Source organism: Leiobunum rupestre, chromosome 7 (genome assembly GCF_980474605.1).
Source record: "Leiobunum rupestre chromosome 7, qqLeiRupe1.1.hap1, whole genome shotgun sequence".
Lineage (NCBI taxonomy): Eukaryota > Metazoa > Arthropoda > Arachnida > Opiliones > Sclerosomatidae > Leiobunum > Leiobunum rupestre.
This window is the reverse complement of record NC_143390.1, coordinates 11624425-11650522: the sequence shown is the minus strand read 5'-3', so window position 1 is coordinate 11650522 and position 26098 is coordinate 11624425. Positions and strand designations below refer to the sequence as shown.

At 35.4% G+C, this 26098-nt stretch overlaps 1 protein-coding gene across 3 annotated transcripts in view; it reads right to left on the bottom strand.

The window, feature by feature from the left end:
• The window catches only part of LOC149934431 (fibroblast growth factor receptor-like 1), a 47673-nt gene that overhangs the window by 10555 nt on the left and 11020 nt on the right, over positions 1-26098 (bottom strand). The window contains exons 1-4 of one of the 3 annotated variants that reach the window (XM_090181631.1): positions 12627-12647; positions 9369-9446; positions 4842-5117; positions 1953-2036 (exon numbers count right to left, since the gene is read on the bottom strand). In XM_090181631.1, coding sequence (XP_090037757.1) covers positions 1953-2036; positions 4842-5117; positions 9369-9417 — 409 coding nt within the window. In that variant the 5' untranslated portion in view covers positions 9418-9446; positions 12627-12647. Of the gene's footprint in view, positions 1-1952; positions 2037-4841; positions 5118-9368; positions 9447-10115; positions 10135-12626; positions 12648-26098 lie in introns of those variants that run through there. The other 2 variants (XM_090181630.1, XM_090181629.1) reach the window with 2 other exon arrangements.

Here is a 26098-nt window from a genome sequence, read left to right as displayed (position 1 = left end):
AATACACACAATCCCCCGATGTATTAAATATATTTTAAATATTAAATTTAAATTTGAACCAATTTTCAATCATCTTGTACTTAAAGGGTATATAACCTCAGTTTTTTCGGTGTGGAACATCAACACTTCGACCATTTCCCGCTCCCTCCTATGGCTTCAGATATTTTTGGCGCTGGTTAGTGATTTCCCGGCAAAACGTTTAACATAAAAATCATAAAAAAACTTTAAAACATATTTGAGGTTATATTCCCTTTAATAAACCAAAGAGGAATTTGATCGAAATTGAATTTTTCGAGTTACCTGGTTTTGGAAATTAGGTAGCGAAACACAAATATTGTAATTTAAATTAATTTTTAGATAAAGCGAATTTTTCGAGTTACCTGGTTTTGGAAATTAGGTAGCGAAACACAAATATTGTAATTTAAATTAATTTTTAGATAAAGCGAATTTTTCGAGTTACCTGGTTTTGGAAATTAGGTAGCGAAACACAAATATTGTAATTTAAATTAATTTTTAGATAAAGCGAATTTTTAGAGTTACCTGGTTTTGGAAATAAGGTAGCCAAAAACGAACGCGTTAACTTAAATTAATTTTTAGACAAACCGAATTTTTCGAGTTACCTGGTTTTGGAAATAAAGTAGCCGTGTATCAATTGGTACGAAATTCAAATATCACAATAGCGCGTACGCGGGTTATGAGGTCCCGCGAACTGGCCAGAAATTTCACTTAAAATTAAAATTTCTTAATGCGACCGAAAACGCAGTTCAGAAATGATCAGTACTAACTAAAAATGTAATTTTCAACCGAGTCGGTCTTAATTAATAAAAAAAAGTAAGTAGACTTAAAGTCGAAAATCGCGAAAAACCACTTAAATGAAACTTTTTGGGCTCCGATTCAAACATTTATAACGGGCTACCGAGGGCATGATATTTCCTTTCGATTAAGATATCCCAGGCCCTTCTAAGCCTAATTCTTGGAGATATATGTAGAAACCGACGGCATCGGCCACACTGTATGTGAGCCCTTAGGATTGTATGTAAAAATGATGCACGAAAATATATCATTAAATTTACTTGCTACTAAAGCTATTAAATCGGATCAATAAGGGTTATAAATAATTAAATACGCCTATATAGTGAATTTGCTATATTTTATATACGTAGGCGCATAAGTCTATAACATTGTTCCATAAGTTTGTCACTTTGGGAAATATTTTACTGAGAACTAGTAACGATATGAAAATCTCCCCCTAGCGAGGCGCTGTCAAAGGCTACATGTCCCCCAAAACGGTGACGAAGCTCGTAAAGCAATCTGTCTTGTACAACAGGACTCGCAAAAAATGTAATAAAATTTGAGACTAAACTAAAAATGCATAAGCTCCCACGAAAACGGAATTTATACCCAAGATAGTATGTTTAATAATCAAAATAGTCAGCTAGGCTAATACCCAAGGCACCACCTTAGGCCTAAGTTATCAAGCTACTTTTATCTACATCAAATAAATAGCATTGAAATATGGCCTAAATAAACAGCACAAGTTTTACGTGCTACAAATTTATATTTTTTACCCACAAATAGTTCCGCAGTTTGAGAAACACTGGTTTAATGAGAGTGGTCGTTTTAAAGATTAATTCTCCAAAAATTTAAGCTCCCCGATTCCATACTTAAGGTTAACGTATTTCGATTTTCCTAATAATCCAGTCGGTCTAAATAAAAACCCAGACTTTGGTCAACTACATTGATTTTTTCAGGGTGGGGGAGGTGGTAATTGTTTGTACAAACCATTACACGTGACAACGGTATTCGGTAGCTATAGCAACCAAAGGGCATAATGTAATCGTTAACGATTGTTAACAATAAAAGGCGGCATTTGGGTCGTTCTCAATTTTTCGCGTCTCGTTCGATTTTCACGTTAAACGCGCAATACAAACAACTACCAAATGACGACTCACCGGAAACGGAAGTGGCCGGTAGGTTACCAGAATCGGGAAAATCGTTGTGTCGTTCCACGCCGTTGTCGTATTCCAAAAGAGGCCCTGTTCGTATTACGAATTTTGTGTTAGTTAATAATTACGGCAATTAAAAAATCTGATATACAGAAAGATTATGGTATAAGCAAGGTCTTTTCATAGAGAGGTTCACGAATTACCGGGTTTTTTGCGTATAGCGTTGGTCAGTTTTGGGTCGGGAAAATATTTTACTGTGCTGTTTGGCGCAATCTATATTGGTACCGAAAATTACATACAAGAAAATATGCAAAAGGAATTATTTAATGACACCAATATAAGTATTAGTTGTGGTAATATCCTAATATTAAAGCAGCAAATATAGCCTTCTAGCTTAGGAAATATAGCGCCATCTGCCTGAACATCCGTCAACTAAATATGTGAAGAAATAGACGACTTTTGAATTTCAATGTTTTTGGTTGAAACTTTTAGCTGTTGTGCATAGATAATTTTGAACGAGCAGACAGCTTTCATATATTCAATTTAAAACGCGGTCGGTAGGCGGCGATACTTGTGATTTTATGTTGATTAATCAACAGCGTCCTTAATTTCGGATAAATTGAAGCTCATGAAAAAATAAGTGGATTAATTACGAAAATAATTTAATAAAATATACTTACTTTTATAATATAGGAAATAAATATTTTATTTATTTAGAATTGTGGCTATTTTTACTCAATGTAATTAACGTAGATGGCGTTCCCGTGCAATAACGATAAAAGAAGATAAATTTGATGAATGCATATCTGACTTATGGGTGCCATCCAAAAGCATTCGTAATTTTAGCCTCCTATTTAAAGTTAAATAACCCTGCTATAATTGTAGAGCCAAAAATAATGTTATTTCAACTAGCTGCCGATAGATGGCGTGGTAAGATACGGGGATATTTTCTCACTAGGTATTAAACGTAGCAGCTATTGTTCAAATAATATAACAATTTTTCCAAGCGAAAGACTTCGAAAAACTAGATCTAGCAGTTTATTTTGTAAATTTCAATAGACCCCCGGTGGAAAAACCACGCCTGTTGCCAAATTACACGGCAAAATTTAGTGATTTAAGTGACTAACAATTAAAAAAAAAAAGTGACTAAAAAACAAGAAAAACCAAGGTTTTAAAAGTTTAAAAAATGCTTTGGCGCTCGAAAACACACAAGTAGACGAATTCAAATGTTGATGTTCCTTCCAAGCGCAGCTGCAGCGCCAAAATGAATACACTACAGAATTAGTAATTGGAGGGATTTTTAAAAAATATTTTTCCCGCAAAATCGCATGGAGTTCATTTCAGTTTGGTTTTTAAATAGTTTAGAGGATATTTTTTTAAAGACCAATTATATTAAAAACGCAACAAACCGTAAACAAGTGATAAATAGTGACTAATTTATGAAAAAGTGACTTTTAGTGACTACGTTTTGACAAAGTGACTTGTAGTGACTAATTTATGAAAAAGTAACTTTCAGTGACTAAGTTTTGAAAAAGTGACTTGTAGTGACTAAGTTTTGAAAAAGTGACTTGTAGTGACTAAGTTTTGAAAAAGTGACTTGTAGTGACTAAGTTTGGAAAAAGTGACTTGTAGTGACTAAGTTTTGAAAGTGACATTTAGGGACTAAGTTTTGAAAAAGTGACTTTCAGTGACTAAGTTTTGAAAAAGTGACTTGTAGTGACTAAGTTTTGAAAAAGTGACTTTTAGCAAAAATAAATAGGGGGAGATAGTCTGGCACTTGGGTCCAGCCGCACGACGTCTTATTTGAGGGGTAAAAGTTTTGGGCTTCGGAAATGACTTCCCCCCTCGCCTCTTTACAGGGACACAAAGGTATCGGTTGTACTCCGCCACGATGAAAAATAGTTCTCTATAAAATATGTGAATATTAAACTTTTGCTTTCGATAATTTGGTTAATTTAGTTCCTAAATAAAGTAAATATATCATAGAAACTAAAATGCGACATTTAAAAAATAATAACATGACTTTTGAAAAGAAATAAACCGTAACTAGAATAACACTCGCTTAAATCGTGGAGAGCGTGGCGCCATCTAAGAGCAGAGATCGGGACTAATTGGTAAATCTACGATGTTAAGGCCTAACAATTGGCAAGTTTAACTGAAATAATAGCTATAGCTACGAGCTTTTTTTGTTTATTTTACAATTGATATAGTAATTATTAATTAAAATCAACCGTTCTCGAGGGAAATAATGGTCAGCATTTGTCAGAGAGACTATTTGAAATCGCGAGGCGGTGACATGGTTGCCAGGGAATAAAATTCAAAATTTTCATCTTGAGCGCGGACCGGAATACCACAAATGCACTACTTCGCGCGTAATGTGCTATCCTTATTGGTTAGAAATATCACGTGATCACTAGTTCTTCAAAAAGGGTGTCAAGCATGGTGGAAGGTAAAATCTGAAGGCAGTGATAGACTTTCTCCCCATATTTACTTTTGCTTTTAGGGACTAAGTTTTGAAAAAGTGACTTTCAGTGACTAAGTTTTGAAACAGTGACTTGTAGTGACTAAGTTTTGAAACAGTGACTTGTAGTGACTAAGTTTTGAAAGTGACTTTTAGGGACTAAGTTTTGAAAAAGTGACTTTCAGTGACTAAGTTTTGAAACAGTGACTTGTAGTGACTAAGTTTTGAAACAGTGACTTGTAGTGACTAAGTTTTGAAAGTGACTTTTAGGGACTAAGTTTTGAAAAAGTGACTTTCAGTGACTAAGTTTTGAAACAGTGACTTGTAGTGACTAAGTTTTGAAAAAGTGACTTGTAGTGACTAAGTTTTGAAAAGTTGAGAGATTGGGTAGTTCGCGGACCTCTCCGTGAAAAGTTCCTTACAATAAAGTTTACCAAGTACGATGAGGGTGATATTGGCCGACGCTTTGCCGAAACCGTTGATGGCGGTGCATCTGTAACGACCAGCGTCTCTTTCCGTGACCTTCTGAATCTTCAGGGTACCCTTGTTGGTGAACTTTAACCTCGAATTAGTCTCTTCCAGGTTCTTGTCTCCTTTGGACCAACGCACGAAGTCGACGTTTTCTCGGACGGGGCAATACAAGGACGTGTTTTCCCCCGCTATGGCGTGGATGCGGGGCTCGCCCGTTCCTTTGCGGAGATCGGGAGGCTCTGAGGATTATCAAAGGAAAGGTTCTATAGAAAAACTCCTCTGGTAACGTCACTAAATGTTCTTAAAGGGCTAGATTTTTTTCTGCCTGTCTCCCTTTAAATTAACTTACAAGGAGACGACCCGAGGTGATAATCACCGATTTTGTCCAAAGTCGGGTATAATGTACATCGCCATGTAACTTGAAAAACCTGCAAGGGAAAAGTTGCGACGGGCTTTCGTTTTGCCATGGCAACCGAAAACGTTTTTGACAACATGATTTGGAATTACTTATTTTGTCTTGAAAAAATAGTTTTCGGCCGAAAAAGTTGAAACGCAAAATAACCCCAAGTATTTGGGTTTGAATTTTCGCCGCCATCTTAAATGCCGACTACATAAATCTTCGGTTTACTCTGTCTTTCACTGGAAGTAGGCTTACTGCAATACACGTTTGCCATGCAGTAAGCCTACTTCCAGTTAAATACAGAGTAAACCGAAGATTTATGTAGTCGGCCTTTAAGGTGTATCGCCAGCGCCAGCACCACCATAGTGAGCGATTTGCGAACTATCCTAACTAAAACCAAAACCAATCTTTCACGTCTTCAGCAGTGCGCGCTTTTACGTTGTTTTTCTGTCTCACCGATTTCTCACCAGGTGTCGCGGCGGACGCGCGCTTTTCAATTTCAAATTTCTTTATTTTATTAAAAATTAACCACTCAATATTTTTTGATGCGGTTTATTATTTTTTAACGGGCTATAGGGCTATCTAACTGGTTAAAGCTTGACCGTTCCCCTTTAAAAGAGCGCCAGAGAGCTTCAAAGTGTGGCCTACTAGCCCCTGGAAGTAGGCTGCAACAAGCGCAAAACCAAGCAGCAGGGAAATGCGAACATTAAGGTTGGGGTTCGTGTGATAGGTGAAAACGGACTTTGTAAACAAATCGAGGTAACCAGCGTAAAAAAGTAAACTGAAACAGTATTTAAAGTCGGGATGGACCGCGATTTCTCATCACTTTCAAACTGCAACAATGGAGTTCACTTCGGAAGAATTGGCGGATGTTCATTTGTTTTTTGTTATTTATCTCAATAGTTCTTTTTATAAACTAACGTGGCCTTCTTGTTGAAATGTTGCTCTTACGTCACAGTCTCTTACTTTGACAAGCCTACTAGCACGCGCTACAGTCGCGAGGAATATAGGTTTCTTTAGCGCGCGTGCAAATCGCTCGTGCGCAAAATATACTAATAAAGCTGTGTCTTGTGACGTAAGAGCAACATGTTAACAAGTTGGGCAAGACCACTTTTTATTTTATAAAATCAACTATTCCCAGGCATTCGCAAATTCATCGTACCCCTGAAATCGCATTTCCCTGCTGCTTAGTTTTGAGCTTGTTGCAGCCTGCTTCCTGCGGCTAGTAGGCCACACTTTGAAGCTCTCTGGCGCTCTTTTAACTCATCGTAGGAAAATGGGGAAAAAACAGGCATACTTCTCAACTCACCCCTTACAACTCCTTAAAATTTTGCATAACCTTTTGAAACACCCTGTATAGGAAAACCTTTAAGAATCATAAGTTTCTATGCTAATTTTCTAAGCGAAGCTATTTTCCCAGTTCCGACTTGCAAAATTTCAAGGGGGGGTGCTGACGGAAGTTTCATTGATTTTTATTAGGCACCCCCCCCCCCCCCCTCAGTCATCAGCATTTTGGGGGGGGGGGGGGATTTGCCGACTTGGACTAGCGACTGAAATGAGTAGTATATTATCGTCCTTGACATTAGTATATTTATGTTTAGGTATATTTTAGATACTAAAGGGCTCTGTGCTGAACGAAACCTGGATTGCGCAATAACTGTGAAAATCAGTTCGGTGATATGTTACTTAGGGTGATAGTAATGACAATAACAATCAGCTAGGATATTACCCAATGCACCAGCTTAGACCCGAGTCATCTAGCGACTTTTAAAGCCATTAATTCAGGTGACCGGGTTACATTGCGTAGGAGGGTGGTGGCAATCCCTTCATGCCACGAGTGCCAACAGCTCCCTACATTAACTATAACCGTCCACCTCAACAAGCTTTTATTGAAAGGGAAAACCGAAGAACTCGGGGAAAAACCTCTTTAACCAGGGAGGAGAGAGCTTGTAAACTCAATGCCAAAAGCTGGGCTCGAACCCTTCGCCTAATCTTGCTGCGAGGCGAAAGTAAATAGAAATAAGAAGTCTTAAACTTGGATTGGTTAGGCCAACTCAACCGAAATTTGCCTGCTAGCTCTGTAAAATGTTGGTAGGGCTTTTTCCATCGCGGTGAAAAGTAGTTTTGCTTCTTATAAAAAGAACACACACTACAATTTATTTTTAAAGTAACTAGCGCTAATAAACCCTACCCTCTGTGAATCCTGGTGGTGAAAATGTTAACTAAGTGGATCCATCTTAAATATGGAAGTTCATATTCCTTTTAAGGCTTTAATAAAGCAAAACCAAACTTGTAAATTGAGGTGAAAATTTGATAAACGTTCTGCTACTGTATGGAAATTAATATATATATTAATTATAGAGACTTGGCACTCCGTAGCTTTGACCATGGCCGCCATTGTTGTCATATTTTTCTCCCCACGATAAAAACTATTGAAAAAACTGTGACGTAGCACTGCCAAGTCCCTATTTATAATTAAACTTGTAAATGTTCAGAAAATTACATACTATATTTTTTAATGCAGCAGGTATTTCAATTTTAATTTAAACTAATCGAAATACAATATTTTCTTATTTGGTATTATCATAAGTAACATGATAATTAATAACAATAAGGATTGCAATTATAATCGTCGATCTGATTTTAAGAGTGATTGAGTAATTAGGGTTTAGTTCAGCACAAAGCCCCCTGGTGTCTAAATATTCCTAAGACGAAATATAGGAAATATACTATTACCAAAGACGATAATATACAACTCAGTTGCGAGTCCAAGTTGAAGCACGATGGTGAGAAAATTTTAAATAGAACAATTAAAAATTAAAAACTACTTATTATACAATAAATGGTTTTTATTGTTTAATGACTAGTTTTTGAACAATAAAGAACTATTTATTATACAATAAGTAGTTTTAAAATTTTTAATTATTGTTTTAAGGGGGAAGAATACAGTGAAAGCCTCTTTTTCGTTCAAGCTGAACGTTTCTGTTTTAACAATAACATAATTGAATTATATTTTTCTTATTAGGCTGAACCTTCCTCTAGTGCTTAAAATAATTTTGATAATTCTAATATGAATAGTTAACGAGATATAAGATCCTAACTAAAGGGTAGTTTTGGTGCTTGCCCAACTTGTTTACCTCCGAGGGTCCGAATTAAAACGTAATAACTTAATTACTTTTAAATTTAAAATTGTCAAAATTATTTTAATTATTTTAAGACGCTGTTCTACTCTTAAATATTAATATTATAAGTTAAAATACGAAATTAAAAGAGTTCAGCTTGAAATAGCGCGAAAGTAGACAATGGCCACAGTAGTCCTCCCCCTTAACGCTAATTATTTTTACCGAAAATTTTTACTTTCAGTTAAAACAATCGGAAGTATTATATTTAAGTTGTTTATGCTTTTGATAATGCCCAATTATTTTTAAACCCTAAAATTCCTTAATTATTAAGCAAACAGGTTTAGATAAAAACAATCTGATCTTAGGTATTCTATGGTTATTCGTGTATAGAATAATGATAGAGATTTCCTATAGAAACCACTAACGAGGAGACTACCCGAGGTGATTATCACCGATTTTGTTGAAACTATGTGGTTATGTAGACCTTATGGTAACATGAAATTTCACCAAGGGAAAAGTTGCAATGGGCATTAGTTTTGCCATGGCAACCGAAAATGTTTTTGACAACACAGTATGTATATTTTCCCATTGAAAATAACAACCTGATCAATTTTACATATTTTGATCAAATTGACTAAAATTCATCAAAATATCATAAAATTAATTTCATTTGTCAATTTTGATCTATTTTTTTTTTGGTTTTGAAATTTTTCACAGGGGGCCCTTAGAAGTGCTCAGATTCCCATGTTATTTCCAATGGGAAAATATACATACTGTGTTGTCAAAAACATTTTCGGTTGCCATGGTAAAACTAATGCCCATTGCAATTTTTCCCTTGGTGAAATTTCATGTTACCATAAGGTCTACATACCCACCTAGTTTCAACAAAATCGGTGATTATCACTTCGGGTAGTCTCCTCGTAAGCGTGTTTTCCTTAGAAATGTTTATTACGAAATGAGAAACTTACGGGCAGCGAAAGCCAAATTGGCGGTAATGAGGAACACGATCCAGGACATGATGGAGCAGCGATGGATCTGTCAGACTCCTGCAAGGACAAATACAAGGTTTAGTCTCCATCCCACCACATTTCAACCGCGATTGTCATACATTCATAATACCACGGATTCTATACGCGCGAGTCTAGATGTCGAGACAAATTTAGGAAGAAACTATCCCAAACTAAAATTCAACCTGGAAAATCGCCGATGAACTTTGAGTCGATAAAGGTGTTATTTAACACTCCCCAACTGGAGCGCCGCGGTCCTCCCCGTCGACTAAGGTGCCTTTATAGCAGGGGTGCTAAGTTAGCGGCTCTTAATAGCTCAAGTCGCGCGTACAGTGACGGCGAGGGAAGCGTTGTAGACCCACGCGAGAAGTCGCGTGATAGAGGAAAAGACATCCCCGCTATTCCGGAGACCATGTGATATATTGCTCAATCTGGAATACAAGTTTTCCGAGCCCACTATCTCTCGCCTTTTGATTTCCGTTTGGAATTTTCTCCGTGTGACAGTTTCCAGTGTTTACTAAAAAAGTAATTGTTTTCAAAACAATTCGTCTATAGTTGAAGTAGGAATCCCTAGATCGTGGAATTATCCCACGCTATTTTCATTTATATCCAAGGTTTGGAAACATCTCATTTCCGGTGGGTCTAACGTCATTAGTGTATATATTTATATAATCATAATATTGAGTTTAATTCAGTGGGAATGTTTACTAGAGCGTCCAAAGGTGTTTTCGTATTTTCATCCGTTTTACACAAACCTGACGCGTACACGAACCACGCATCAAAGACTATTTCAGATTCTACAACGACCAATTAATTTATAGTTGTTAATTTTCCGGAAAAATTTCCAGAACATTTTCCACAAATCGGAAAAATAAAAAAATTGAAATAAATTACTTTATAAGGGTTTTTATCGATATAAAATGTCTAATAACAGTAAATATAACTACAAAACATTAATAGTGTTACATTGTTAATAAGGCGAAAATTCCGCTTTATTTAAATTTGCAAACAATATTACACTAATCATGGAATGAAAACGTTTTTAATTTTTTTCGTCAAAATACGGAAAATTTTCCAACTTACAACTCTATTAATTTAAAATTTTAAGGTAACTTCGGGAGGGCCCAAATGCTTATTTAAAATTCTACGACTTTTTTTTGGTGGGCTGAGTACCAGCTAGGCTAATTAATTTTTTTACAACAACGTATTGGAGTGGTTCAATTATTCCCTATTTTACGCCGGCTTTGGATCCAGCTATTTTGGGGTGGACGAAGTTCTAACTATTTGTTATGGGCGAAGGTTCATTTATTTAAAATTCTACGATAACTTTTGTTGTGGATAGGTGTGCAACTATTTTAGATTTTAAGCCGGCTTTGGGTGGGTGTAGGTTTAATTATTTCAAATTCTACCAGTTTTTTTGGGGGGTTAGAAAGTTTACTAAGTAATTTAGATCTTAAGTCGGCTTTTGGAGGTTAACAAGTATCTCAGTAATTTAGATCTTAAGTCGGCTTTTGGGGGTTAACAAGTATCTAAGTAATTTAGATCTTAAGTCGGCTTTTGGAGGTTAACAAGTATCTAATTATTTTAGATCTTAAGTCGGCTTTTGGAGGTTAACAAGTATCTCAGTAATTTAGATCTTAAGTCGGCTTTTGGAGGTTAACAAGTATCTAAGTAATTTAGATCTTAAGTCGGCTTTTGGGGGTTAACTAGTATCTAAGTAATTTAGATCTTAAGTCGGCTTTTGGAGGTTAACAAGTATCTCAGTAATTTAGATCTTAAGTCGGCTTTTGGAGGTTAACAAGTATCTAAGTAATTTAGATCTTAAGTCGGTTTTTGGAGGTTAACAAGTATCTAATTATTTTAGATCTTAAGTCGGCTTTTGGAGGTTAACAAGTATCCAAGTAATTTAGATCTTAAGTCGGCTTTTGGGGTTAACAAGTATCTCAGTAATTTAGATCTTAAGTCGGCTTTTGGAGGTTAACAAGTATCTAATTATTTTAGATCTTAAGTCGGCTTTTGGAGGTTAACAAGTATCTAATTATTTTGGATCTTAAGTCGGCTTTTGGAGGTTAACAAGTATCTAAGTAATTTAGATCTTAAGTCGGCTTTTGGAGGTTAACAAGTATCTAATTATTTTAGATCTTAAGTTGGCTTTTGGAGGTTAACAAGTATCTAATTATTTTAGATCTTAAGTTGGCTTTTGGAGGTTAACAAGTATCTAAGTAAATTAGATCTTAAGTCGGCTTTTGGGGGTTAACAAGTATCTAAGTAATTTAGATCTTAAGTCGGCTTTTGGAGGTTAACAAGTATCTAATTATTTTAGATCTTAAGTCGGCTTTTGGAGGTTAACAAGTATCTCAGTAATTTAGATCTTAAGTCGGCTTTTGGAGGTTAACAAGTATCTAAGTAATTTAGATCTTAAGTCGGCTTTTGGGGGTTAACAAGTATCTAATTATTTTAGATCTTAAGTCGGCTTTTGGAGGTTAACAAGTATCTAATTATTTTAGATCTTAAGTCGGCTTTTGGAGGTTAACAAGTATCTAAGTAAATTAGATCTTAAGTCGGCTTTTGGGGGTTAACAAGTATCTAAGTAATTTAGATCTTAAGTCGGCTTTTGGAGGTTAACAAGTATCTAATTATTTTAGATCTTAAGTCGGCTTTTGGAGGTTAACAAGTATCTAAGTAATTTAGATCTTAAGTCGGCTTTTGGGGGTTAACAAGTATCTAAGTAATTTAGATCTTAAGTCGGCTTTTGGAGGTTAACAAGTATCTAATTATTTTAGATCTTAAGTCGGCTTTTGGAGGTTAACAAGTATCTAAGTAATTTAGATCTTAAGTCGGCTTTTGGGGGTTAACAAGTATCTAAGTAATTTAGATCTTAAGTCGGCTTTTGGGGGTTAACAAGTATCTAAGTAATTTAGATCTTAAGTCGGCTTTTGGGGGTTAACAAGTATCTAAGTAATTTAGATCTTAAGTCGGTTTTTGGAGGTTAACAAGTATCTAATTATTTTAGATCTTAAGTCGGCTTTTGGAGGTTAACAAGTATCCAAGTAATTTAGATCTTAAGTCGGTTTTTGGAGTGGCCGGAAGTTTAATTATTTCAAATACTTATCCTCATTGGATACTCTATTATCTCAGGGACCGGATTTTGGTCATCCTACCCCTTCCACTAAGGACAATAAGATAAGCAGTCTCAGAGAGCAAAACTCGACTACGTACTTGCGTTAAGTATGAAACCGGTGAGCCCATCCATTCCCATCGTTATAGTGAGTATCCCGCGATTTCAGAGTCATTCCTCTAGTGTGAGAAAATCGCGTCCACGCCGAACGAAGATTGCCGCGAAATGAAAACCGAGACAGATGGAGCCGCGTTGGCTCTATCTGGTACAAGTACAAGTGGGCCGCGCGTTGAAAATCCGAGGATTTAAACCATTTCTCTGAGAAAAACGGTCTCTATTTTTGTTTGGAAGCTTTGATTTAGGAGTAAACTAAACGGCGGTATCTCTTCTGTTCCTCTCTTTTGGAATTCGCGCGGCGTCTGTTCCTCGCAACTCGTCACTTTTTGAGAGAAACAAAACGCTCGGGTGTACCTTCACCCCAAACCGTATGTATGTTTTTAATACGCGGCGGCGGTGGTGCGACGACAGACAGTTAGTCTTCCACGACCCACTCCTTTCGACGTGGCCTTTTGGGACGCTCTTAAACTAAATCTTCGCGCGTTCAAAGTGGTTCACATCGACATCAATTATCGGCTTTTCGCTTCCGAAAATATCCCTTTGGAAAATTCGCGCCTTTGACTCATGGGTGGTTCATCGGAACCAACAAATAGTTGGATATGTTTTATATTAACATAAGTAATAATAATAATAAAAATAATCAGCTAGGCTAATACCCAAGGCACCACCTTAGGCCTAAGCATAAGTCTATAATATTGTTCCATAAGTTTGTCACTCTGCGAAATATTTTACTGGGAGCTAGTAGTCATCGCAAGAGCGGACGCAAAACGGCGACGAAGCCCGTAATGCAGTCTGTCTTGTGAATAGCTCTCAGTAAAACTTTTGCATGTGACGAATAGGAAGTGTCACACTTATGTAAAAATATTATTTACTTATGGCCCAAGTCAATTAGTGACTTTTAAAGCCATTAATTCAGGTGGCCGGGTTACAATGCGTAGGAAGGTGGTGGCAAGCCCTTCATGCCACACTAACTATTACCGTGAACCTTAAAGGCCGACTACATAAATCTTCGGTTTACTCTGATTTTTACTGGAAGTAGGCTGACTGCATCGCACACGTGTCTTGCAGTAAGCCTACTTCCAGTAAAAGACAGAGTAAACCGAAGATTTATGTAGTCGGCCTTTAACAAGTTTTTATGGACGGGGAAACCGAAGAGCTCGGGGGAAAACCCTTTTAACCAGTGGGGAGATAACTTGCAAACTCTACGCAGGATTAGTAGACTTTCAGAGTTTTCACCCGGTGCCACAAACTGGGATTGAACCCGGTTCCTCTTGCTGCGAGACGAAAGTGCTAACCACTCCGCCACCCCAATAAAGTACGACATTGTTATAGTTTCTTTAGCGATAGTCTGTCGCCGAGCGATTACGTAACCGGAAGTTCCGGAGCAGGAAGTTCGTTTCATCCTACTCGCTTCGTTATTTCCTGCTCCCTAAATTTGACTGTCAAGTTAGTTTCATGGCGATAAATAATAATTTCGAGCCAAATTACGTTCAGGTCTCAAAGCATTTGAATTTTCGCTAAGCCTTGGTAATTTGTCCTTCAAATATATGTAATCTATTCACTCGTATACTTCTGAATAACATTTCTGTAGAAAAAAATTCAACGAGATCTCGTTTCACACGGAATATACAATTGGTAGATCTTAAAATTCATTTTGCAGTGAAAATACGACGCCATGTTAGGGTATAAAAGCAGGTAAATTAACCTGCTATATCTCAGAATGTAAAGTTACTATCACGCGCAAAAACGTAATGGAAAATTCTTATAATCCTTGAGCTATTGAATAGGTTATCATGGAAACAAAATCACGAGCTATAGATTGTCAAAGCCGGGAAACGTCCAAGGAATTCGGCGCGTTTTTCCAAATCTCCATTTAAGTTCCGTTTTCCTTCTATAAAGTTGATGACGCGTTTTTCAGCTCGAATTTGGAAGTGACGTAATTTACGTCATATCCCGTGAACAAGATTACATTAAAAAAATGCAATGCAATTAATGGCATACCTTTGAGTGATTACATAATTTATGGTCCAAATAAATGGTGAATAAGACGCATTTTTTGTTCTAAACTATTTATTTCATATCCCAAATGTATGGCAACCCTGTTAATCAGTCACTGGAAAACAGGGTTGCCATACATTTTCGATGTGAAATAAATAATTTAGGGCGAAACAATGTATGGCAACCCGGTTAAAATAGCGTCATCTTCACCATTTCGACACGCAAACTTCCGAAAACCACCGCTTGAGGGAAATAGGAATAACGTCCTTTGTTGTGGCAGAGATTTTCCAGTCGTCGTTAGCAAAGGCTAGTAAAGGGTTGTCGGTCAATCATTTAGCTACGTTATGATTTACGCGGTTAAAAAGTCAAATTTAAGCCAATTGGAGCCGCGCAGCGTTGCCAGACGTACGATAATTATCGCACAGTGCGATAATTTAATAAAAAATTTTAGGGCGTACTATAATTTTCATGGCGTACGATATCGTACCATTATTTCGATAATTCTGCCTCAACGTACTATAATGTACGATAATCTTTAGATTTTTTTAAAAACCTACGAACGATTTATATTTTATTATAAATTTATATAACTTTTCTACTTAAAATGAATGATATACATTTTCTGTACGCGTAGTCCAGAGTGTGAGTTTATTACTCCTAGCTATTACCGCATTTTTTAAAACATTTTTAAACATATTAAGTTCAGTTAATAATGATAATAGACATTTTGTTTATTTCCCTGAATTAAAATTCCTGTAGTGCTTTAAAAATCATCTAAATTCAACGCATTTATGTATGAATTAAAATTTATCGCCAAAAAGAAATGTACGATAATTTTCCAGGAAAATCGATAATTTTTTGGCCTAGATACGATAATTTCAGATTTTCGATCTGGCAACGCTGGAGCCGCGTTTTTGCCCTCATGAGAATTTTGCGTCAGATAAGAAACGCGTCGGCTCACGTGTATAAGGAACATACTAATGTTAATTTTCGATAATATATTTTAAGGTAAAATATATTATGTTACTAAAACTAAGTATAAGAAGATAATATTATTATTATTATCATCCTCTTATGGTATAAATAATTAAAATTATACGGAATATTTTTATATTACCGGGCAATTTTAAGGCTTCTCGTGGAGGCAGAGTTAATTCATTTCGTATAAAATTATCTTTCGAAAAAAGATGAAAACTAATTCCTTTAGAACTAAACGTATTACTTTTGCAGTACGGTATGCAACAAGTGTTTCCTTTTAACCAGGTAACTTTTGTTGGCATGTTAAGGCTTATAAAAAAAACCGATGTTATGTTCGAGAAAAGTTTCCAGCTTTCTAATATTTCAACAAGCACTATATAAAAGAGTCCTGGCTGTCGGAAATATTACTTCTTGGCAATTTCTGGGAAGATGTTTTATTTAAGCGCCTATAGGCTGTTCAATTCGCTAGTAAGTATTAATATGCAGATGCTGGACGTGCAAGGTACTCTTTATATAGTCCTTGCCGCGTAGGCTTAAAACGGCGCCAGACATAAGAGCTAGATTTCGTTGACGCAAAAATTGTGTTAGGCCTAACCAACATTTCCAAGCAATTGTTTTGTGATTCGATTCTCATTGATGTTTTGATTTCTTTCTGCGATTTTCTTATATTAATTTCGGTAATTTCCATTTAATTTGTAAATAATTATATTTATTGTGTAGCAACTTTTTCCAAATATAATTACAAAAGTAAATAAGCAATGTATAGAGATTTTTAATAACTCAGAAATATTTCTTTAGTCTAATACCCAAGACATCATCCTAGGCCAAAGTCAGCTAGGCAGTATTAAAGGCGGCAGGCAGGGTTACATTACGCAAGGTGATGGTAAGCCCTTGGTGCCACGCGAGTCAACAGCTCCCTACACTCATTATTACCGTTACCCTCAACAAGTTAAAGGTAACAAGATGTCACACACTCCCCCCGATGTATTAACTATTTAAATATTAAATATTAAATATAAATTTGAACAAATATCCAATAATCATTGACTTAATAAACCCAAGAGTAATTTTATCAAAGTAGTGAACACGTTAATATAAATAAACTTTTAGACCAATTGCATTTTTTGAGTTAACTGGTTTTGGAAATAAGGTAGCGAAACGCGAAAACGTTAATATAAATTAATTTTTAGACAAACCGAATTTTTCGAGTTACCTGGTTTTGGAAATAAGATAGCGCCTGTATCAATTGGTACGAAATCTCACTTAAAATTAAAATTCCTTAATGCAACCGAAAATGAAGTTCAGAAATAATCAGTACAAACTAAAAGTATAATATTCAATCAAATCGCTCTTAATTTAAAAAACGGATGTAGATTTTAAGTCGAAAATCGCCCAAAATCACTAAAATGGGCAAATGCCCCACTTCCGGGGCTCCAATGTCCCAAAAGTTACCAATGCCGGCGAGGGCATGATTTTTCCAATACGTACCGCGTGAAATCGCGAGAAAACCGTCGTGAAGATACGAAGGTCCCGAAATGGACATTATGTTCCAGCGAGCACATAGTTTAGTACGGAATGTTACAAAATGTATAAAACGAAATAAATTAATATCCTTTTTATCTTTATGCATTCCGTAACATTTTCTTTAGGGGATGTATTCTAAAATTGGGCTCTTCGGACTTAGTGACAGACTGACAGTCTAAAACGTATTTATTATCTATACATACGATTAGAAGTATATTAAACTATTCTTACGAAATAAGTATCCATCTAAGACATAAAAATTAAACATCTACCATGGTGCCCTCAACCTACTAAATTACTCAACAAATAGTCAAACACACCCTCAAATGCGATAAACCTCAAAATTATTATATTTCTTTCGAAATTAAGCCTATTTATTTCTTGTTTTATGAGTTAAAAGGATCAAAATTAGGAAAAGTACACGGGCTAAAATGGCAAGGCTTAAAATCTACAATCGCTCACGTGGTCTCTGTCTCTACTACAATGTAATCAGCTGGGATTACCCTGGAAAGAAGAAATATTCTTTTTTCATCATACTGAAAGATCCTACTAAAGGTGATATTGGGGGGGTTACCCATAGTGAAGGTGGGGGTCGTAACGGGGAAAATAATACAAATGGTAGCCCCCAATCGAAAGCGCCGCAAATTATCTATAAAAATGAAAATTTAACCAACTCTTTTTTATTATTATTTTTTTATTTAGAAAAATCTAGATTTGTAAGTTGGAAAATTTTCCGGAAAAAAAACGAGGCCCTTTTTTCCGGAAAATTTCGGATTTTTCCGAAAACAAAAAAAGGTTTTAATAGGCGATATAATAAAGTAACGTGGCCTCCTTGTTTTGATGGGAAAGGCCACCTTCCACTATGCTTCCATTAGCTTTCCCACCAAAGAGCCTATGAATTCATCCGTAGGCTTTAACTGTACTATTTCGTTATCCCATTTTAACAAGTTGAGCAAGCATATCTGACTTTATAATATCGCCTATTCCATGATTAGCATAATATTGTTCTCCAATTATAAATTTCGGGGCATTTTCACCTCATTTTTTCGAATAAAAAAAAACTAAGCATCTCGACTAGTCTAGAATAAAATCCCTTAAAAAGTAATATATGTTTCAATTTTTTATTTTTCCAATTTGCGGAATTTTTCCGGATAATTAACGACTCTAGAAAAATCAGTACTAAATAAGCGAGTATCAACAAAAGTAAATAGGGGAGAAAGTCTATCACTGCCTTCAGATTTTACTTTCCACCATGCTTGACACCCTTTTTGAAGAGCTAGTGATCACGTGATATTTCTAACCAATAAGGATAGCGCATTACGCGCGAAGTAGTGCATTTTTGGTATTCCGGTCCGCGCTAAAGATGAAAATTTTGAATTTTATTCCCTGGCAACCATGTCACCGCCTCGCGATTTCAAATAGTCTCTCTGACCAATGCTGACCATTATTTCCTTCGAAAACGGTTGATTTTAATTAATAATTACTATATCAATTGTAAAATAAACAAAAAAAGCTCGTAGCTATAGCTATTATTTCAGTTAAACTTGCAAATTGTTAGGCCTAAACATCGTAGATTTGCCAATTAGTCCCGATCTCCGCTCTTAGATGGCGCCACGCTCTCCACGATTTAAGTGAGCGTTATTCTAGTTACGGTTTATTACTTTTCAAAAGTCGTGTTATTATTTTTAAAATGTGGCATTTTAGTTTATATCATATATCTACTTTATTAAGGAACTAAATTAACAAAATTATCGAAAGCAAAAGTTTAATATTCACGTATTTTATAGAGAACTATTTTTCATCGTGGCGGAGTACAACCGATACCTTTGTGTCCCTGTAAAGAGGCGAGGGGGAAGTCATTTCCGAAGCCCAAAAATTTTACCCCTCAAATAAGACGTCGTGCGGTTGGACCCAAGTGCCAGACTTTCTCCCCCTATTTACTTTTGGTATTAATAATATCTGACGCATGCGCTGTAAGGCAAAAAGTCATGCCTCAGCGACCCCACGGTGACCTATGACGTCAGTTTAGGCATCCCTTTGTTATGAAAAGGTACCATCATAGTTAAGTTTAAAGCCGATAGATGGCGGTGCGGTTATTAAAAAAAATGATAGTTTAGTTTCCGATATAGAATTATGAACTGTGAAGTAATAAATATCAATTTCAAAATCGAATTGCGGAAAAATTCAGGCGAATAACAATAAACGTATACGAAGAAGAAACTTCTAAAGGCATTATATACTTATGGCGTCAGTAAAGACGATAAACCTACGGAATATTTTCGCTTCAACAGGTAATTTAACGTTCGACGTAAACTGATTTTGACAGACGTTATCGAGATCGAAGAGGCGTCGAGATCCAATGTCCACTTAAAAGGTTTCCACTTTCCTCGCCAGGTGTCGTTCTAAGTCTAGTGTTTTTAAATAAAATATCGACTATTGGCTCGTAACGACGGTATAACGTTGTTTATGACGAATTTGATTCTTCGATTCCCTCAAAAAAAAATCTAACTTTATAAAAGCTAATATGAAATGAAATCTAGGAGGATTGGGTTACGCTTGATACTAGCTCTCCTATCTGGTTACCTGTTGAAAATTGTGATTCGGTTACTACCATCAATCAACCGTATTATCTTTTCCAAAAACTTGGTCGGTAATTCGAAACGACCAGCACGTGGGCCCCACTAACATAACTTTACTCCTGAGAGTAGAGGTAACTTTTCAGTGTTTCTTTAAATATTGGTTGAAACTATAAATTTTTAAACAGAGTTCATACAACTAATGTAAGAATAATCAGCTAGGCTAATACCCAAGGCACCCCCCTTAGGCCCAGGTCATCTAGCGACTTTTAATGCCTTAAAGGCCGACCACATAGTTATTCGGTTTACTCTGTCTTTCACTGAAAGCGGGCTCGCTGCAAGACACATATATGCAGCCAACTACCAGTGAAAAACAAAGTAAACCGAATAAATATTTAGTCGGCCTTTAAACAGGAAGCCGGGTTACAATGTATAGGAGGGTGGTGGCAATTTATTGGCAAACGGTTTTTCCACTGATATTTCCCACATTTCCCCCACATTTATCCCGCTAATATTTCCCTCATTTCCCCCGCTAATATTTCCCACATTACTCCCGCTAATATTTCCCACATTTCCCCCGCTAATATTTCCCACATTTCCTCCGATGATATTTCCCTTATTTTCCCCGCTGATATATCAACTTAAGTAATTTAGCATTTAAAAAGGCTAAAATAAAATTTAATTGTATTTTCTTAAAATTAATTTATAAAATGATAAACGCCATTTAAGTTGGAAAATTCTAAATCCAAAATTAACACGTACACTTTTCTCAAAGAAGATGCCCAAATAATAGGCAATCTTTATTTATTGGCAACCTTGAAAATTGTGATCTTGACTTTCCAAATGTTTAACTCGCAAATTATACTAAAATATTATAATAATAATTTTATTATAACGTCGATATCAACCTTCAAAAAGGCGATCTTTAAGATTGCAAACTTGGTCATTCCTATTCTAGGGATATGAAACCCAAAGAATTAAAAAAAAAAACATTCCAACAATACGGGAGAAAGCTAAGACTAACAAGTAAGTTACGAATATTTAATTAAATTCTTTGAGTAAAAATATATTGTCCACTATTTGCCATATAGACCAGTAATTTCGTCAGGCCCGTAACCAGGATTTTTGAATCTGTTCCATTGCGCCGAATCCCATTCGACCGAACCCAATCCCATTCGACCGGAAAACCCGCACTTCTCCGGGTTTAGGATTCGGTTTTATCCGTTTCAGCATCTGTCAGAACAGCATGCAGTGTTAACTAACCTCACCTAACCTAACCTCACCTAACCTCGCCTAACCTAACCAATTGTGAATATTGCGTCGGTCGATTATAAAAATACAAAACCCGCCTTTGGGCTAATTTCATCAAAAACATTGGCGGAAATCGGTCTAATGGGAATTCGGTCAAATGGGATTCGGCGCAATGGGAAGATACCGGATTTTTCAGTTGAGGGAGCCCTGCAAATTCCGAAGTGGGCACCATTAAAAATCAATTTCCCTCCTAAGACCTATAAGGCTATGACTACTTTAAACTAGTAAATAGTAAGTAATGTACTATCTGGGTTGAAAAGGAGCGAGTGGGCTCGAAAAGCTTCCCCAATATTATTTTTAATAAAAGTTTATTTTAAACCATGAAGTATCTGTCTCTATAGTACATTACTTACTATTTACTAGTTTAAATTAACCATGGTTAAATTTTGCGTTGATGATGACTACTTTAAAATGAGCTTATAGGTCTACACAGGCCACATTGGCGTTTGACATTGGAACACGTGATTTAAATAGATATAAATTAAATTTATATAAAAGGTAAGTTGAATTTCCAATCCGATAAGTTTTTTACCACGCATTTATCCATATTTTGACTTACAATGACTTGATTAATCTCACGCGAGCTAATAGCGAAACTAAAATGCTGAGAACAAATTGAGAACGTTCTAATGTTGCGTCACTACACAGAGGGAATAAAGTTAAATAAGCCACAGTTAGTATACTTGGGTAAAGCTGAATAAATGACGACACCGCATAATAGCATAAAGACTACAGTACTATGGGAAATTAACCTTAGTTAGTATAGTCCAATCAATATTTCTACCTGATTAAGTGCCATATTACTGTTTCTGCTACAGCTAAAACTTTCAACTTAAAATGGTGGAAGTTATACTAATATGCAGTCCATAGGTGGCTCCTTTAAACTTAACATTTCGCATATACTATTCTCCACCACTCTTACCCTATTCGGCTTTCCGTTGCTACGCAACGCGTTTTGAAATTTTTAATGTTTAGGCTTAGTTTCTCGTTTCGGTGTCTTAGTCGCGAGCCAGATTTCCCGCACGGTACTGACGAGTCCCAAGAAGGACGAAACCGGTCTACCGTTGGAAATGCTGGCTATTTTATTTAGTTTTTATGTAGTTTTTCACTCGAAGATCTATTTGGTCCGAGTTTCGCGTCTTTATGTTTGCTCGAAGACCTCTTGGTACGAACTATTTGCAAGTTTTTAAATTTCTTCAAATTTGTTTAGGGTTTAGCATTTTTATCCTTTTTCATTATGGACTAATCTACTTATTCGCATATTTTACTAATATAATAAAGCAAGGTACACAAAAGTAAATAACAATAGTTTGGACTGTTTGACTTAATTTAATATAATATAATATGTGAATAGGATATTTTGTATTGATTTTGTTCCATAAAAACTTGTAGAGGTTAACGGTAATAGTTAGTGTAGGGAGCTGTTGGCTCGTGTGGCATGAAGGGCTTGCCACCACCCTCCTACGCGTTGTAACCCGGCCACTTGTTTAAAGGCATAATAAGTCGCTCGATGACTTAGACCTAAGGTGGTGCCAAGGGTATTAGCCTAGCTGATTATTATTATTATTATTATTACTTACAAATTATTTTTGAGGATGCAAGCTAGCTACGAACATGAATGTCGTTGTTGTCTACGCCAGTATTTGGTATAATTGGCGAAACTATAAAGAAAATATGGTCTTAACTAAGTTGTTAAAATGGGAAAACAAAATCACGTGACTACCATTTCACAGCCAACTTCGATTCGGTAACTTGTGCTCATAGTTGGCCGTGCGACGGTAAAGAAAAATTTATTCCTTCCAGATGCTGCAGACAGCTAATTAACTTACACCTTTCTTTTTACAAAGTGTTTTAAATAATAATAATAATTAGCTAATTTAGCTGAAACGATTAAAATTTAAACCGCCATTAGCAAAATAAAATGAATAATAATTCGTATTTCTTAGGATAAATGGCGCTGCAGTTCTTCAAAAAGTCACATGACTACCATCCTTTCAGCCCCCCTGGACTTTATAGTTTCGCCTATTGGCGACACCTTTTAGTAACCTCAATTTTGTCCCAACCGTATCTAAATTGTCGATTTTAAAACCCCTTTTATAATGGCGTTATTGAGGTGTTTATCTTGTCGGAAGTTGGAAAGGAAATCGCGCGAAAAGCGGAAGTGACGCAAAAAAAAAGGAATTGGTGTTTCGTTTCAGTCGTCATTGACTCTTTATGTTCGCGGCCAAGTGTGTGTTTGGAAAAATAAATCACCCTCGGTTTGTTTATAAGGCGGCCATTTGCCGTTAAATACATAAACGGACTTTCTTCGAGCTACGAACAAGAACCTATTTAGGTGACTGAGAACGTACGAGTCGACCGTTTACAGAAAGCAAGATACGTAAATGAAAATAGCAATCCAAATTGAAACAATAACGCCATCTATCGGGGATTTGTTTTGACACGTTATTCTTGACACCAAATATTTTAATTAATATTTAATTAAAAATAATTAATTTTAATTAATGAAATTTATTAGACGTTTCAGTACAATATTACGAATAAACGTAGTAATGTAAAATGTTGCTCTTACGTCACAAGATGCAACAAGATTAGCCCGATTCGAAAGCGCGCCGGAAAGCCCAAATGTATTCTGTCGACTTTAGCACGCGCTCGTAAATTTGTCAACGTAAGGGACAGTGACGTCAGTGCTACCTTAAAACGAGAAGATCATGTTAGAATGCCATATTAAATTAATTAAATTGTTAAATTCCAATTTTCTTAAAAATGCACGAAGTGATAAAAAGCTTAAATCTAAATTTTTCGTACCTAATTATAAGCATTTTCTTGGAAGAAAACGTTCCTAAAATCAATTCAAGATGGCGCATATAATTGTTAAAATGGAGGGTTTCGTGAGATAAAATTAGGTAGTCGATCTTGCAAGTTAAGACTCGTACGTTCTCAGTAACCTAAATACGTTCTTTACTACGACTTCCCTCTTCCTTGTAAACACTCTAAAATGGCTCTCTTAATAGCTCCAAAAGCAACGTTATCTGTTCCCTTTAGGGCCTATTTACACCGTTAGATGGTGGGCCTCGATGTAGGTGGAGTCTAAATTTAAACGAGTTGTTCAACTACAAAAATTTGGCATATTGTTAGCTCTGATTACTAGCGTCTGATTCAGAACGTTGGATGGTTTAAATAACATTACAAGGACGAAAATGAACAAGTTAGGTAAAACTGCTAAGCTAAGCTTTGGTTTCCCTGTTAGGAACAGTCACCTGAGATTTTCAATATTTGGATCAAGATTCTAAGGATTTTTTCATCGAGTATTCGAGTCGAGTAATATTGAAGTCGAGTCGAGTAATCGAGTACTTGATTAAGGGGAAACTTTCTCTTATTCGAGTCGAGTAACTAAAAAAAACCTCGAGTAATATTTTTAACGAGTCGGGTTATCGAGTACTTGATTAGGAGCTGGTTTTATTCAAGAAATTATGAAATTAAATTTAAAAAGGAGTATAAAGTAACTTTCAATGCTGAAAAATATTCCATTATTTTAAATGAACCACAGTTTCCACAACTTTGTAGGTTCCGTTTATTAATCGACGAGTATTCTCCAATTACTTATTCGTTTATTGGTGCATTTTCTAGGTTTTACCGATATAAATAAGCTATACTACACCTCCCCAATCCACATAAGTTAAAAATAATTTTGCGCGTGGTGCGGATATAATTAAGTCACTTTAATTCCAAGAGACAGTATTATCTAATGAATTGTTAATTTTCTTATCAATTAAACATTATTTTCAATGTAGAGCATGCGTTAATTACAAAAAGTAGTTTTCTAAACCATAATTCAATAACTATTTTTAATTTTTTTTTAAATAATTGAACATTTATCCACATCGACACTTAGAATTAGAGGTCGGGGTTCGATTAACTTTTATCCATGAGTAAAATAAGTTCGGCGATATTTAAATAATATTTATTTAAAAAACCAATATTTGAATAATAATTGTAAAATGTTTAAAAAATCGAAAGTGGATAAGCCTATTATTTAAACAAAACAAACAATTATTTAAATAAATGCCATTTTAATTCAAAAAAATGCTTGGTTGCGTAAAAAACATAATTAAATAAGTTAAAATGATATTCTTTTTACCAACTTTTGTTCAGGATTGTTGATTTTTTGGATTTATTAAAAAAAATCAAAAACATCGATTTTTTTATTTGAATCAGATTTTTTTATTTTAATCGATTTTTTTATTTTTTTATTAATTTTTGGTTTTTGTCACTTATTAAAAGCAATATATAAGCTTATTGATATAATTATTATTTTTGTATAAATAATATTCAATAGTAGACAGTTTTATCATGTCAAAAAATATGTATTCCAAGAAATAAGTATATTTGTATCACAGGAGTAACCTTGAAGTAAAACTAAACAGTGTGAGAAATAAGGCACTATCACAGGCCAATCGCCAGTTTAAAAATTAAATGCCTGGGGTGTTAGTGGCACTGGTGACCACTTAATTAATTCAAAGTTTTTCCCTTCAAGATTTATAGTTCTTTATTTAACACTCCAAAATTTTAAAATACCCATAATAACTAACCTATTAAGCCTATGCCCTAGCACATATTGTCAAGAGTAGATAATTTGACCATAAATGATGAAAGCCTGATTTTGAAGGTTAAAAATGGTAAGTGGCCAGTGGCCAGTTTTTTAATTAAACTACCTAGGCTCTACTGGCCACAGGTCCAGTTTAAAACAATTCCTTATTTCTCAGCCTGGGAGAGTCCATTATTTTCAAAAAACAAAAAATGGGGTGGGGAAGGGAACGTGGTAGTGATAGGTAATAGTGTAATATAATGACAAAACCGGTCTAAAATATAATAATTCAATAGTAAATCTCTCATTTATGGAAAGTTAATACCTTTTAAACAATCTTTTATAGGAACAGATTTAAATCAACGATTTAAAAAAAATCATTTGATTAAAATCGCGATTTAAATCGCTGATTTAAATCAACTTAATTTTAATCAAAACAACCCTGCTTTTGTTAAATAAATCGGAAATTTGGTGGATAATG